This window comes from Styela clava, chromosome 1 (assembly GCF_964204865.1).
Source record: "Styela clava chromosome 1, kaStyClav1.hap1.2, whole genome shotgun sequence".
In the NCBI taxonomy this organism is placed as follows: domain Eukaryota; kingdom Metazoa; phylum Chordata; class Ascidiacea; order Stolidobranchia; family Styelidae; genus Styela; species Styela clava.
Window position 1 is genome coordinate 21,675,728 of NC_135250.1, and position 16,820 is coordinate 21,692,547.

Here is a 16,820-nt window from a genome sequence, read left to right on the forward strand (position 1 = left end):
CTGCGATCAGTTTAGGCCGCTATCCAACGGAACAAGCGGATTTTCGAAATTCAATCATTCAACGCGTGCAAACCTGTGAAGTGGTTTGTCTTTTTAGTACTTCTGCGTGGTTTTACACAACTCGCGATTTGATTTCAGCGTTTCGTGGCATTATGGCGTGTCACATCGATATAAAACCAATAAAAACTCGACGTACATGTGAATGAACAGTTATTTGTAAGCCTCTAGTCATTTTCCATTCTATTCTTCTCTTACCGAAGTTTATTGGAGTGATGAAAGCTAAATTTTAAAGTTGATCTGAGCAGCAACGTTAAAATCATGCTACTCAGCGCACCGTGTTACATTGGAATCTATTTGGAACAATTAACTGATATGGTATTCTCAAATAGGATCTGTGCTGGTAACCCGACGAGGGCGTCCAACAAATTATCAAACTGTCTTCCAGGTAAGAGTCGCAGCTTTTTCGGGCCAAATTTTAATTACTGTAACTAGACTAAAACTTTTGGGGAGACGCTATTGAGAGATAGATGGATAGTTTATTTCGAAAACTCCATAACAAACATAAATTAAAAATGGAGAGTTCTGGAGGGCAAGCAAAACCTATAAAACATGAGAAGTATCTAATGTGCCTGCCCACCAGCACGCACACAAAAACACAAGCCCAATTAAATGAGGCTTGGAACAAACTTAGCAAACATTAAACCTTCGGGCTGTTATACTTTTAACAATTACGTTGATATTGACCAATACCTACAACCTCATGCAAAGATGATGTGAGGAGTGGTTATAGTTTATACATAAACTTCGTAAACACAACCGAAAACTGGTAAACTGCCAGCAAACCTGCCAAACTGACTGATGTCAACCACCGAGCCTGAGAAAAATGTCTGAGCAACTGCCAAAATTAAATTAATTAATAGGGTAAAGAAAGTGGATGCTCGAGGAAACACCCATTTCAGTCACATCTGCTCCGGCTATTTAAGGAATATTCTACTGTGGGTAAAGTTGGCCCATCCAAACAAAAATTGAAAGCTGATTATTTTAAGACACAGAAAAATTTATTGCAGCATTAATAAAACTCACAAATTAGAGTAAAACTACATTAGCACGAAGATGTTTAAACTATTATCAAGGTTTATTCCATCGGAGTTCTAAATAATAGACTCCTCACACACAAATTCGACTCCGTCTTTCGCAGGCGCAGACGACAATTTTTTCTCCAATACAACTCTTTGTGCCGTTAGTCTTTCGTTGCATTACCGTATTCTGGCTTAGCTGTAATTTAGAATTCAATGTTCACATGGGCTGTTGTCAATATACAAATTGAAGATGCCCAAGGTCGGACGTCCAAGGAAACGAAAGCGTGATGATGACGATGGAGATTATGATTTCGAAGAGGAATTGAAAAAAGTGAGCCATTATTTACCATAACGTTAACATTAAGTTATTCAAGTTTAACACTTAACCGGTACCGAATTACGTTATTCTGATAAAAGAATGCGGGAAGGATAATTGTTGTTTCCAGTGAGCTCATTAAGTATGGAAGATTATGAGTTACGGTACCATATGTTGTCTCTACAGCCCTAAGCTGCTAGAACTTGCTGGCCCATTGTTACATTGATTAGAACTCTGCTAAGTAACAATAAGCTACCGGTGCTCTGTGAGAGAACCGTGGTTTAATTAGGTACTGTGCGGCAATTGTTTAGCTGGCTAGACGTTCAATATTTCCTGTAAGTAGTTGTGACCGTAAACTCTTGCATAGCCCCTCACAATACTATGATATGTTAACTTACTATACTTTTTGGTCACCCACCTACCAATGAGTAAGAATTGTAACATGTAACGTAAGCCTAACTTTAAATTATCATACAATGCTTCTCTCATGACTGAGCAATATTAGTGAACCTCTACTACCCAAATCCTAGTACTTGAGCATGATGCAGTTTCTTGTTTTGATCTATCGTCATACAGAATAAGGTGGAAGTGGTGACTATAGATCGACGAACGCGGGTAAAGCACCTGAAAGCTCTTTTGAAGAGAAGCAATTTCTATGCAAACTCGTTGCTTACAATCATAACTGAACAGCAGAAAAAACATGAAGTTCGTACAAGGCGGAAACTTAAAAAAAGAAGAAAACAGATGAAGGTGATTCAGGCTATTCATTTGCTTTGATATTAAAATTAAAGCACAGGCTATTCATTTGCTTTGATATTAAAATTAAAGCATATTTGTTTACCTCAGCAAAACTTCGAAGTGGTTATGTTTCTAGTTCGTAATTGTGATCGAGTTGTGTTTGTGAGAATAAAATTTGTTAAGTCAAAAGAAATGAGATAGAATACAGTTGTAAAATAAAAACAATAAAATCAAGTTGTTAGCATTGTGAAAAATCAAAGACCTGTGGAGCATCGAAGATTTCAAGTATTTTAAAATTTTATTGTATGAGATCAGTAACTGTTTTTAAAGAAGTTGCTCAGAGCATGGTCTCCTGCACTCACTCATCAACCAAGATACAGATTGACACAAGTTCATGTCAATACCATCAAGAAATAGCTGGGAGGTATTGAATTCCACATGATTGAAGTTGTTGCAAAAACTTTGGGGATAAATACCGTAATCATATTATGTGATACTGAATTTAACTGGTTGTTAGAATTTTACATTTGTAGTATGTACATAAAGACTGACTCAAAATTTCCTGTTTCCTTTCTTTCAGAAAATTGAGTCGCAGATACTCAAATATTATGGCAAGAGGTACACAGAGATTCCCACGCCATACAGGTATTGGTTGAAATCTGAAGAAGATCAAGTTAGTTTCGGAGAAAAAATATGCTTCAGAGTTGCAAGGACGTGCAGTCATTTGGTCAAAAAGGTTCACAGAATGATAAAATTCGACAAGTATACGAAAATATCGTCATCCGATAATGCCGATATCAAACAAATGGCTGACATGTTTTCTAACAACCCACAAAATATTTTTGAAACAATTGGTAAAACTGGTTCTACGATGGATACAGAGTCTGTAATTTCATATAGAGTAATCCAGAATACATCCACTGAAATTGACTTCGTACATTCAAGGGATTCACCCTCATTTGAAGAAAATGTCATAGAAGAAAAAATTACGAATGTGAAAACTAATTCTGATGATTTCAAGTCTTGTAATTCGATATCATCTGACAGTGAATCTGATTCAGACGATCGAACTTCTATGTCCTCGAAGCCATCAAATTCCTCAAAATCGAGCTTTGAAAGCAGAATAGATGGCAAAATTGTTGACAAATTGTTACATGACATGATAGATTCTATTTGTGTGGAAAAAATGCCACTGGGAGATCCTTCAAAACCATTGTACTCTTCAAAGTCTGACGTTGAAAACAAGATGAATACAAAAATTGTGGAAAATTTACTGCAGGAACTGATATATTCTGTTTGTGTGGACAAAGTGCCACTGATTACCTCCGCAAAACCATTCACTTTAACATCTAGTATTGAAAGCAAAATAAATGAAGAAATTGTAGAGGACTTATTGAATAAATTATTAAATTCTATTTGTTCAGAAGAAATGGCAGCGTCACACACTAAATCATGTGAACATCTCTCTAATGATGATGTAAATACAGTCAAATTTAAATTTGATGAGGAACAAGCTGTTGATAAAACTCCGGACCCAAAAAGTAGTAATTACACAAGCAAAATGGAACCTACAAAATGTCGCAGACACATTGACATGAATGCCAACGCTGTACTCACTTCAGAGTCTCATATTGTGGACAACCTTATTGTAAATACTTCTGATAAATTTGTCTCAAAACCGGCTACAGATTTAGCAATGAATGAAGGTAATTTTGAGACAGAGTCCGAGAAGCAATTGAAGGACTTGAGCACAAATAATGATGATATCATCCAAGCGAGAATCATAAATATAGTCAGCTCACCGAAATTTGAAGGAATCTCCCCAAACGAAAATAATTCTTGTTTGAATAGTCAATCAAGCCAGACATCAAATTCTACTACCTCTAAAGGTATTCAACATTTTAACATATAGAATATGATAATTAAACCTATTATTCAATTATGGAATAATATTGATATGGATAACTTTCGTTACATTTATTAAAAAAACTATGAAATAATTTTTCTTTGTAAAGATAACAAATTATAGTGATTATAATGTTTATTAAACCTATTATTTATGTTTGATTACAGTTCCATGTCCAGTTTGCTGCAAGCTTATGAGTGAAAATAAAATAAATGAACATCTTGATATATGTTTGTCTGGAGGTGAAAGAAGGGAATCACTGCGTGCATCTACACCAGCTCAGAATAAAATGTTATTAGTGTATATGTAGTTAATACTTTGTTGAAGATATTTCATATCCGTATAGCATTCAATATTTGGGAATATTTGTTATAGGGTACCAAGAAAAAAGAGAGCTACTAAAAAGTCAAATATTGTAACAAATCCAGATGTCTGCAGCTCGGATATGTCTAATCAAAAAGCTACACAAGAAGTAAGAACCACCTAAATCAGTATTTGGAGGCATTAAACAAACCCTGTTTGAGGCTTCAGCCTATTATGAAAGGAATTTAGTCGGTTGATCATAATGTTGATTATGTCATGTATAGCTAGTGAGTAGTGATCACACTCTAATGATATTTTAACAAAGTTATTTGATATTTATTAGAGACATTCCCTATTATGATTCTTATAGATTATTCAAGTTGGCAGTTCAATGGAGAGAGAAGAAACCTTTGTAGAGCATTGTATTAAATCACCTGTATGTAAAAGACGCAAAAGAGAAAGTATTTCTGAGAAAGAGGAAACTTCTGGGATTTTGGAAAATGCCAAACTTAAATATATTAATGCTACAAGTTGTAACCTTCCTGAAGCTTGCTCCAATGATAAGAAAAAGGACCTTAAGTTTGCCCCTCAGATTGATTCAACATGCGAAGAAAGATTCTCAGAAGAGCTTGTAATAGAGAAGGATATATTGGAGAGTAGCACAAGTGTTGAGATGACAAGAGATTCTTTGATGGAGGATGTTAACAACGGAGTTCCTGATTTGGATGATTTGTTGGGTTATGGTGAGGAACCAGAAGCTATTGCGGAAGAATCCTCAGATGAAGAGGAATTTGAGTTTATTCCTCCCACTGAAGTCAGAAGATCAACAAGGGCTTCTAGATGTAGAAAATCATTCAAAGAGTACAGTGACGAGGTTTGTGGACTTTAATTGTTTTAATATTATGAAGACTCGTTCTTTCTCACAGACAAACCTTATATCAGTGCAGGTATAATAAGGGTGAACTTCTTCTCATGTAGCTGTATATTGATCTTACTGATAAGAGGTAATATTATAGTTGAAATGTTTGCTGCCAACAGGGCTTGTCAACCTTATAACCTATTGAAATAGCAACCTTGTGAAATATCAAGAAATCGAGTGCAAGACAGATTTCCTTATCCAAAATTGAGGCTAATTCTTTTGTGATCCGTAGCTATTTCGTATGTATTGCCAGCACCAATGTCTTTCTTATTATTAAGATATGATGCTTGTTTCTTGGTTTTGTGTGGCTAGATCGTTACTTTTTCTCTTGTTTTTAAATGTGATTGTTAAGGAGGCAGATGAGGAAGAGGATAGTGATGAGGAGTTGGTTGAGAAACGTGAGAAAATATTGAGTAAGAAACAAAGGAAAGTTGAGGAAATGAGTAATATAAAGAAAGTAAAAGAGAAAAAGCAGAAAACGAAGGACATGTACTCTGTTGGTGGGTATTTAATAGGGGTATTTTGTACGGCCTCTTCTGCAGTAAAGTGGAAATGAAACATTAGAAAATTTTCTGTATATGTCATGGAAAGTAGAAAATCCCAATTGAATGGCTAATTGTAGTATCCTGCGCACTTATCAGTTCATGTGTGGAAATAGTTGATCAGTTCAATGTTACAGAAGATGAAAACCATATTCAATGTTTACATGAATCACCATGTGACTATGAGGAATCCAGCAGTTATCTTACACAGAATCATCCTGATGAGATTTGAATCTGCAAATTCTGCAGGGTAACCACTAGCGAGATTGTGTTTTTCTCGATATACCAACCACTGATACTGTGTCCTGTTAGTTTATCTTCTATATTCTATGAAACAACTTTGTTTTCCAACTAGATCAAAAGCTCTATTTCGAAATTATTAATTCAACTTATTATCTATCAGCTTAGTGTCATAAAGTAATTTATATGAGGAGACATGCTGAATTAATTTAGGTGTGTTGGCCTAGCAGTTAAAACATTAGAATTAACTGTGTTGGCACACCAGATTACACGTTTCCAGTTCAAATCCCATTCCCATCACCTCGTCCAGGGTTAAGAAACTGGGTAAGCACATATATTATTTTATTACTATTATTTATTATTACTATATTCATATTTAAAATATTATATCAACCATCTTTTAATCAGCAGTCTACTACAAATTACAGGTGATATTATTGAAGTGAAATGGGGAAAAGATGAATCCATGGTTCTATACAAAGCTAAAATTTTGGACCGATGTCCAACTGATGATGATGATTGGACATATCTTGTACATTATATAGGATGGTCTGATAGTTTCGACGACTGGATTCTTACATCTGATATTAACTCAGGTATGCTCTAATATTTTCCATACATCAGTGATACTGAACAATTAGGAAGTCTATCCAACTATGATGATCACTGCTAACTCATGCCCAATAATATACTATTTGAAAAATGAAATTTCAGGTGACCGGAAATATTTGGGGTTTGGTGTTAGTACACTTTTAAAAGCAACACTGTGATTTAATGGGAATACCTTTTTTAAATTAATGGGTTATCCCCCAAAACTAGGATTTCCATATTCGCCCCAAAAAGCGAAAAGTAATGTAGCTGTCTAGACATCCATATTATATATCTTATTACCCCTTCTTGTGTAAACAGTCATAGAATCTTTTGATGAGGATTGTGAGAATTCAAGTTCTGCTCTTGTTCCTGGTTCTGATGAAATACTAACTGAAGAAGATAAACGAGTTCTTGATGGAAAATTCTATATGCCAGGATCTGGGAAATCAGCCCCAAAAAGCATGTTAAAAGAAAAAAATGGTGTCAGGTTGTAGTCAATGTGATATTTAAGATAGTATTTTCATATTTATCTGTGGAGAAGGAAATAGATAAGATGGCCTAATCATATAGCAAACCGCAGCCTCTCTTGTCCGGTTATCAGTCCATGTTGATTATGGGAATAGTAGTGATGATGTCATCGTAATCATACCGTAAGACTTTAATTGCTCAAAATGAACATTTTTTCTATTGAAACGCTCGAAATCGGGAGTCAAATATTTGTATATACCAACTCAAATTGATTCAAATTTTCCTTTTATTTTAAACACACTATCAAATAATTGTTAAAATGTTCAACCAAAAGACAATAATTATCTAACAGTTACATTTCAGTTTCATAATACTTGTATCTTTAACTTAGATACTACAATGATATTGAAGTTAGTGCCGCTCAACCGAAACTTTTTACGGGAGGCGTGTTGAGAGATTATCAGATCACAGGATATGAATGGATGAAAGTGTGTAGATTCACTTGATATTATCCATATCGTGCCATAAAATTAAGCTATCTTTTGAATGTTTAGGTATCTTTGTAATAGAGTCGAAGGCCATGTACAAATTAGGGCCCCAGAGTTAGGGATTGGCTTGTTCATGTGATGGAATCTGAGTCTTCGTTTAAAACTCCTAATAATGATAATCGGAGTCCAAATTTCCAACAGAAAATTAAAGGCATCAAGTCGACTTAGCATTCTCAACAGGTATTTAATTAAATGGCCTGGAAGTCTCCACGAGCGACCGCAACTGCTCTTAACTGCGTTTATGATAAAACCAAATACTAAGTCTCATAGACTCTAGTCTAAGTCTCATAGGTTCTGATCATTAGAGATTAGACAAACCTGATTATCTTTTATTTATTCTCGAAATATAGTTGATTTCATAAGTGACTTATAAGACAGCAAAGTGTTTTGTAGATAAGGAGTATTTCTTGTGTATCCCTTAATAGGTATTACATTGTATATATTTGCAGACTCTTCTAGAAAACAGTGAAAATGGGATCCTTGCAGATGAAATGGGACTTGGGAAGACAATTCAGTGTATTGCTATTGTAGCAAGAATGATAGAAACTGGAATCACCGGACCATTCCTGATTTGTGCACCAATGTCTACCATTCAAAATTGGTTCCTTGAATTTAAAAGATTTGCTCCTAAGGTCAGAATAGTTTTATAGTGTTGGAGATCGGTTGGTTTATAGCTGGATTTCTCAAGCTATGGGGCAGCGGTGTGGTTTTCTGGGGTCATGTGCAAAGGCCGTTGCTAGATACTGTTCGTGATGACTACATTAATTTAAAGTAAATTGACTGTGATGTGTTTATCCTTTTACTCTCACTCGACAATGTGGCGCTTCATGCTAAGCAATTGGAATACGCTCGCCAGGTTCAAGTCCTATGTAGGGATAGTTTTGTGCTGGACTCCTCGCAGCAATAGGGTTCACATAACATAGGTTGGTTATGGCTTCCTCCATCATCAACACCATGCTTTCAAACACAAATAACTGGCCAACTAATCCCATACCCGACATGGACTGGTAACTGGACAAGAGGCCGTGGTTCGGCATATGATTAAGCTATTTTATCAGCTTCTCCCCCAGGATAAATATGTAAATCCTATTATATCTTGGAGGATTTTTTTAATTTAATACTCTGTGCATAAGATAACTGATGAAAATATATTGAAAGTAAAACTAGGTAATTTTTGGGGAGCCACGAATCATGGAAATTTGTGAATCAATTTTGCGAAGAGATTTTCAATTTTAATTTTTTTTTATATTATCTGTATTTACGACAGATTCCTCTATTGCTTTACCACGGCACTGCAGCAGAAAGAGGAACCCTCAGTTTATGTATGGTGCAACGTGAAAAGAAATTGAAAACAAAACCTGTTGTCATAACAACGTATGATGTACTCATGCGTGACAGAATGGTTCTGCAGGTATGAGTAGCTTTATTATTAGTGGAAATAGATTTTTTTTTCTACTTTTAATTCAATCTGTATTCATGGATTGGTATTAATTTACATCTATTCATAAACATTTTACTAAAGTTCAATATGACAACGAAAAGATTCATGTTTCATCAGTTTATTCAATATGGTTCACCAATTACGCATCCTAACATATCATGATTTGATGGGTTAAAGCGTTGGGCTAGCTATGTTGGTGTCACCCGCCAAAGATGTCGAGGTTGAACCCCATGGCCACCACTTCACCCCGGGTGTAATCAATTTGTCAGGCAAAGTCGAATATGAAAGATTAGGATTAGGATGCTCTTACAAAGATCATTGTTTGGAACGAAGATATGATAATGCCTCAAAAATTATTTCCAATTGTGATGTGTTAGTTAAAATGTAAAAGAAATATTTGCGCTGAAAGTCTGAATAGTATCTACCATGCGATCATCCCGCAGGGCTTAGGATCATTACACAGGGGACATTTGCAATTCTCTCTATATTTGGGTGGGACATTCAAACACTGCTGTGTAATAATTTTCTGCTGAGCAATTTGTCTTTTTACTTTAACAAGTTCTTAGAATGTGAAATAATTGTAACTGAAATTAATAAAATCCCAAAAACTGAGGTCAACTTCTGAGGTATTATGCTAAATGATACATCTGCCAATCATTGCAGGTTCATTCATGGAGTTACATGATCATCGATGAAGGACACAGGATAAAAAATTTAAAATGTAAACTCTTGAAAGAACTAAAGTATATTGAGGTGAATGCTATGCTGGTCTTGTTTGCAATGTTCAAAACCACCATCTTGAATCAAAATATTTAACCACTTGCTATTAAAAAGTACCGGCAGCTCGTCAAGACCGTGTTTTTTTAGCGCTTTAATCGCTAGGCCATCGCATCCAAAACTATAAAATTTACAAATATTGGTTAAATTACGAAAACAAGTCAATATTTATAACCATGCTTGAGAAGCTATCCAAGTGAAAAAAATTGTGTGAGCGAATGCCAAGATTGTAATTGTAATGTCATCATTTAATTATTGCTGATTAGACTTTGTTACAGAAATGAATGTCTGTGCTTGGGGGGGAACATCTATTAATTCATTTATTTTTTCCATTCAGTGTCAAGCGAGATTGCTTCTTACTGGTACACCTCTGCAAAATAATTTATCTGAATTATGGTCTTTATTGAATTTTTTGCTTCCTGAAGTATTTGATGATCTGAGAACGTAAGTTAATTAGGATAGAATTTTCATTTTTATCCCATGGATAAGCCGATAAGACTACTTTATCATATGTTGAATCATGGCCCCTCGTCAGGTTACCAGTTCATGAGATTGGTTAGCCACTTATTTGTCTCTGATGCACAGACTTCTGGTGGAGGAGGCCGCGAACTATCTTACAACAGAGAGGAGTCCAGCAATCCTCTCGCACATAATTATCCCCACTGGGATTGACCCGTGTAGGGTAATCAGAGATGTAATGGCGAGCCCATTCCTAATGCTTAGCACGATGCACCAAACCGGCGAGCTCTGATTCCGTATATTGTTATATTATACTATGATTTTTTTCAAGGAAAGTTTTTTCATAAAATATTATCTTTGATTATAAATCTTGTTTAGCTTTGAAACCTGGTTTGATTTGGATCGGTTGCAGAAGGACAAGAATCTTTTGTCAATGATACACAAGGTTGGCCCATACATGAAATTTTTTTTGTATATTTTCCATAATATTCTATTTTGTAAGGTGCCAGTTGTAGACAAATTGATCATTTCAAGCGCAAGGAATTCTATTGTTTTAGGCGGGGGAATTTAACTTTTGTTTTGTGTGTAGTATTACTTGTATCCTTTATTTTTTTACTACTATTGTAATACATATTCATGCACATATACCATTCAAACAGCACAAAAGCCAGAGTGCAAGTATTGAGTATCACTAGCTAATGATCAATCAAAGATTGATCAACAAACTAAACAATTTTAATGACATAACAAAAAAAGTGTACCTTTTTTTTTTTTCAATACCAAAAATGTTGGCATTCTTCTGAGCTTTCGGAACTTGTCGCTATATAAAAGACTTTCAGTCAAATACGATTGGTAGTCGCAAATTTCCTTTTCCCATTTTTTTTCAATGCTTTATTTTCCCAATAATATTTTCATAGATTCTCACCCCTTTTTTACTCCGTCGTATGAAATGTGACGTCGATTTGAAGATTCCACCTAAAAAGGAACTGACTATATACGCTCCACTTACTTCAAAACAAGAACGATTTTACAGAGCGTTGGTGGATAAATCGATATTTGAATTAATGCACCAGAAAGAGGTAATGTTGCATCAAAATTTGATGTTGTGGATAGGGATTCAAGTATGTGCCATGATGTGAAAGTCGTACTCAGGGTAGTAAACCTCTATTTACATGCAATAATGAGTTCCTTTTATACCTACTATATCATGATATTCATGTGCCATTATGCGAAAAATAGACTTTGTAAAAATGCAAAAGCAAAAATTAGCATAGCTTCTCTTTCTTCACTTTTATACTGTTGTTTCATCAGACTTTTGAAAAAGCGAGTATTTAAAATTCAACTTCAAACAGTCATTGCACAATCATCAGATTCAAATCTCATGCCTCACCACCTCTTTTCTTTTATATACCCGACTGCTTGATAGAAGCAAAAAAATGTATTTTTTTAAATTCATTTACAGTATTATCAGACAACAATCGGTGTTGCTGATCCTGATTTGATTGCACAAAAACAAAACAGTCAAGAATTATTACCAGGTGTTTCTTTCATGAAAAGGCGATCAGCAAGAACTAAAGGTTCTTATATAACAACTCTGAAATTTCAAATTTAATTTTCTTGTTGGTATACCTACATTGTTTCGTCATAATTCCATTTTTCAGGTTGTATAATCAAGAATGGCTCAACGCAACGTGAATCTATCGTCAGCAATATGTCGATGAGTAATATTATCATGCAATTGAGAAAATGTTGCAACCATCCTTATCTTATTGAATATCCAATAGAAACGAGGACAGAAAATTTGAGGGTGAACATACTATGATAATTTTTTTAAATAATAATTAAAATTCATTATTCTTCATAAACCAGTGATTCCGAAACTTTCATGATCTGTGGCCCATCTTACGAAGACTGTCAACACTTGTGGCCCCCAGAGAACCACTCCATCGACTTTAGGGGCCCAGTTAGGTAAACTCTGATCCAGATGGTAAACCTTTAAATCTAGTCGGAATCAATTGCAATAAGTAATGGAAAATGATTTTATTTATTTTCAATTCTATTAAAATATTATCCTGTTTTAGATTGATGAAGATCTAATTTGTACTTCTGGAAAGCTTAGAATTTTAGATCAATTACTTCCAGAGTTGAAGAAACGAGGACACAAGGTTTGATATGAATATATTATAATAAAGATTTTTATATTTATCCCGAGAAGCTAAAGGTCTTAATACCGACTTATTCAGTCAAGCCAGTGTGCCTGTGATGGCCTAGTGCTCAAGGCACTGGACCTAAAATGGCTTTCTTTCTATAATTGGCTGCTTGAAATAAGCCTTGTTCGTAGTGATACATGACTTATATAAAAAAATCATGAAGATGAACCATGACCTTTATATTTGATTATCACTACCGTTTAGCTATTTCTTGTCGCTTAATTATTAAAAATAGATAGGGAGGAGGCCATTATTGACTATCAGTTACAAGTCCCACCCTATTATGTCCACAAAGAGCCCAAATATTATTTGATAATTATTATTATCACCACAGTGTGGCACACACCTATAGAAGTTCTACTTCGCAAAGACACCAGGTGCAATATTCCATCGCAGTAAGACTGTAAATAATATTTGTGATGTATTTCCCAGGTTCTGCTTTTTAGTCAAATGACAAAAATGCTGGATATTTTGCAAGATTATTGTGAACTTCGAGGATATTACAATGTAAGAATTGATGGGCAAATGGGCAGAGATGAAAGAGTCAAAAGTGTAAGAAAGAGTTTTTCCATATCTGCATGTGACTTTCATAATTTAAAAAAGTATCTTTATATTCCCCCAAATGCTTTACAGCCCTCGGTATGTATACTTACTCAAGCTCCAAAATTGTTTTTTTCAGATGAATGATTTCACAATCGATCCTGAAATTTTTCTCTTTCTTCTATCTACAAGAGCGGGAGGCCTCGGAATAAATCTTACTGCCGCTGATACAGTGATATTATATGATTCAGACTGGGTATGTGGAAACCGTTACTTATGCAAATACTGACTAGCCCAGCACAAATATTTTAGCCCACTTACAGCACACTGGAATATGAACATTTTACTTTGTTGAGCTGGTAAATTTGGCTTTTAGCGTTCCTTGTATTTCAGAATCCACAGAATGATGCACAAGCGCAAGATCGTTGCCATCGTATTGGGCAGGTACGACCTGTTGTTGTGTATAGGTTGATTACAGCAAGCACTGTCGATCAACAAATTGTTGAAAGAGCATCGAAGAAACTGGCATTAGAGAAAGTTATTATGCATAAGGTTTGTTATCGATTTCTGTAGCTATTTTTCTTTTTTATGTCTTCACGGTTGTTTTAAAGAAGTTAATAGAATATAGAATAATGGATTAGACTTCACTGTGATCACATTGCCGGTTAAATCTTGGGTTAAGTCGATTGTAGGTTTTTCATACTCCAATGCCCTGGTTGAAATTATAGAAAGATTGCATTACGTATAGTGCCAATCAAATGTTTATTTTTATATAGACACTATTCAAGGGCAATCTTGAACAGGAATTAACTGATAAAGCCAGAATACATCCAGAAGAGTTGCTCCATTTGCTACAATCTTCCAAGGAATCAAGGTAACTCTGTCTTACCATAGTTATATAAGCTTTGTCTTTTTAACATCATGTTTGATGAAAATTCTAACCGAATTTTCTTATGGTTCCAAGTAAAATATGATAATGGTAAGCCGATTCATCGTCCAGATGCATCTAATTAAATGGTGCAAGAAGCTGTTGTTATCCATGACCAGTTGTTCGAATCGCGATGTGACAATCATCTCCTGTATAATTAACCCAAAAGCAGACCGGCTTAACTACTGCGGGGCTCCATGCGAAATGAATTGTGTAGGGATAGATTAATATATTACTCGATATTTTATCAACTATTAATTATTTTCATTTTATTAACCTACAACTTTATTAACAAAGTAGAAAATTTGGAATAAGTTACTCACTCTAGTTTTTCACCAGTCTTGCATGTACAGAACAAACACGCTGACCCATACCTGATTATAATTTGTAATAGTTAAATCTAATAACTTAGAATTAGCGTGGGGCCGTGACCAGAGTAATTGTAATTGTAAATTCACGCAGGGTTATCATATGTGCGTAGGATAGGAGAGGAAAGCCGATAAGACGGCTTATCCATATGGCGAATCACGGCCTCTCGTCCGGTTACCATTCCAAGTCGGGTATGGGATTAGTTTTTACTGTATTGTTTGTTTTCGGAAGCATGGACTTGGTGGTGGAGGAAGCCGTAACCGACCAGCGGTTACGTGAACCACCCAACGATGGCGAGGAGTCCAGCAATCCTCTCGCACATGACCATCCCTGCATGGGATTCGAACCTGCGAACCCACGCAGAGTAATTAGAGGTGCGGTGGCGAGCGTATTCCTAACGCTTAGCCCGTTGAGCCACACCGCCGCGCCGCAAGTACGATCGCAAGTATGTCACTAACTATTTTCGTCTTGCTTCTGTTCAGCATATATTATATTTATGATTAGATGGTATACTTGGTTTTTGGTTTTCAGCGATAAAGATGACAATTCCTCTGGTATACTTAGCAAAGAAGAAGTTGATAAATTACTTGATCGCTCAGATATGTGGAAAAGTATGGAGTCCTTATGAAACTGTGTTTCAAATATAAGCTTGTTGGGACGTATTTCACAAAGAAATCATTCTTTATCTGCTGTAATATATTCAGAACGAAAAAAACCTTTCTTTTTCGTCATAAAAACTAAGATACTTGTGTTTTTGCTAATGTGGTGTTTGATATTGCACTTTGATTGTTTTTGAGTACAGAGTTTTTGTTTTAGATAATAGGTACCGTTGTTTCGAGTTCGTATATATATATGTATAGTAAAACAGATTAAAAAAATTTATGATCGTTGTTAGAATTTAGATTATTTGTTCGTTTTTGTTATTTTTTTCAATGAATTGAATGGAATTGTTACGCCTCGCTGTTGTCTGTTAAAAGAGTTTATTCCTGTTTTTCAAATGTTTTATTTATCAAAGTTTTCAAAGTAAAATTTATTATCTTTCAAATGTCTCAGCTGGTTTGAAGGCGGCGAAAATTCTATTAGTATTAGAAATGGACTTTTCCCCTAGAATTTATTTCCTTGTATTCTCGTAATATTTGCCAATCAGTGACGTGACAACTGGCATTTTTGTAGGCCCTCTGAAAAATTTTTTTTTCAATCGGACAGATTTTCGGACATATCTTGTCATAATATTCAGTTGCACCGAAGCTCCAGTGGTCTAGTAGGCTAAGTCTGCAAATGTACTGAAATTTAAAGATCGCATGTAAACGAAATTTGTGAGCGCCACTAAGCGAAAAATAACGTCGCAAGATTTGCACTCCGTATGAAGTAAGGAGATTTTTTCTGTGGTCAAGCGTCGACTAAACGTTTATTATATCTAGACTAGACCGTTTTCATAAGTATGCTCTGGCGTTTTATATATTGTGATCGTTTTGAATCGGTAAGAGAAATTTTGATCGTAGAAAACGTGAACAGATTTTGTTATCGGTGCGGCTCATTCTGTTCTAGTATGCCAGAATCTTTAGTTTTTAGTTCTTTATTAACAGTAGAACGAATATATAAAAAATATTTTGTACAGCAAACTGAATATAATTTATATACTATACCGAGACCAAGTCCTGTTAGAAGTATCCACATGCGACCGAGAGAGATATTTTTGAAACATAGGTATCTACAATTTAGTGTTTCGCAGTTTAGGTAAATCAGACATTCACTCTAAAACAGGCCTCGTACGAGCAACTGATGAAGTTGGCGATCTCCTGGTTTTGTTGAATATATACTTTGAGGTATATATATATTAGAGATGTACCGATACCATTTTTGTCGCCGATACCAATACCGATCCGATACCAGCTAAAAACGCCGATACTACAAAAAGGCCGATATTCCGATACCGATACTATGTAGTTATTACTTAATTAGGTATGCTGTGTAGGGCAGACGGGTTAAAACAATGGTCTTTAAGCGTTGTTCATAGTACACATTATTTCAGATCGAAAAAAAAGATATATATATCACATAATATGAAATTAATGTTTGGTATCCATATGCTGTAACTGAATAAGATACATTGTACAGTAACGCTAGTAATCTCGGTGTTCAATTAGAAAACTCATAAGCCGGGATGTCCAATTTGAATTTAATGTTAATATCGCGAGCTTCGAATATCGTTATTCGTGTTTAAAAGAATATCGAATATCACCCACACATTCTAGCGCCGCCGTCCTACGTTCAAATTAAAAGCATTTTATTTAATTTAGTGGCTAATCGTAATCGTCGACGCAATAAGTCAAAGCCAACATGAAAGAATATCAATCAGCACCGACAAAAAGAAGGCCCACCGATAACCGTTGAGGATGTTTTTTTACTTCACTATTTTATAACATTTTACAATTGCTATCATATA

At 35.1% G+C, this 16,820-nt stretch overlaps 1 protein-coding gene across 1 annotated transcript; it reads left to right on the plus strand.

Annotated features, from left to right (window-relative positions):
• Positions 1 to 1,111: 1,111 nt before the first annotated feature.
• On the plus strand, positions 1,112 to 15,996 carry LOC120348389 (uncharacterized). The gene is made up of 24 exons (XM_039418501.2): positions 1,112 to 1,410; positions 1,972 to 2,145; positions 2,714 to 4,022; positions 4,207 to 4,330; positions 4,415 to 4,511; positions 4,713 to 5,216; positions 5,614 to 5,761; positions 6,472 to 6,639; positions 6,953 to 7,121; positions 7,494 to 7,590; positions 8,100 to 8,282; positions 8,918 to 9,061; positions 9,755 to 9,844; positions 10,206 to 10,312; positions 10,706 to 10,772; positions 11,245 to 11,406; positions 11,790 to 11,904; positions 11,989 to 12,134; positions 12,409 to 12,492; positions 12,970 to 13,089; positions 13,217 to 13,333; positions 13,471 to 13,629; positions 13,854 to 13,951; positions 14,906 to 15,996. Exons 1-24 carry the CDS (start codon positions 1,330 to 1,332, stop codon positions 15,000 to 15,002), a joined length of 4,560 nt encoding a protein of 1,519 aa, XP_039274435.1. The 5' UTR covers positions 1,112 to 1,329; the 3' UTR covers positions 15,003 to 15,996.
• Positions 15,997 to 16,820: the final 824 nt, after the last annotated feature.

What these genes read in the sequence shown, in the direction of transcription:
- LOC120348389 (XM_039418501.2), top strand. Translation starts at nt 1,330, where the DNA reads ATGCCCAAGGTCGGACGTCCAAGGAAACGAAAGCGTGATGATGACGAT. An exon ending in TCGAAGAGGAATTGAAAAAA is followed by an intron (nt 1,411 to 1,971) that starts GTGAGCCATTAT and finishes ATCGTCATACAG; the next exon opens with AATAAGGTGGAAGTGGTGAC. An exon ending in GTATTTGATGATCTGAGAAC is followed by an intron (nt 10,313 to 10,705) that starts GTAAGTTAATTA and finishes AATCTTGTTTAG; the next exon opens with CTTTGAAACCTGGTTTGATT.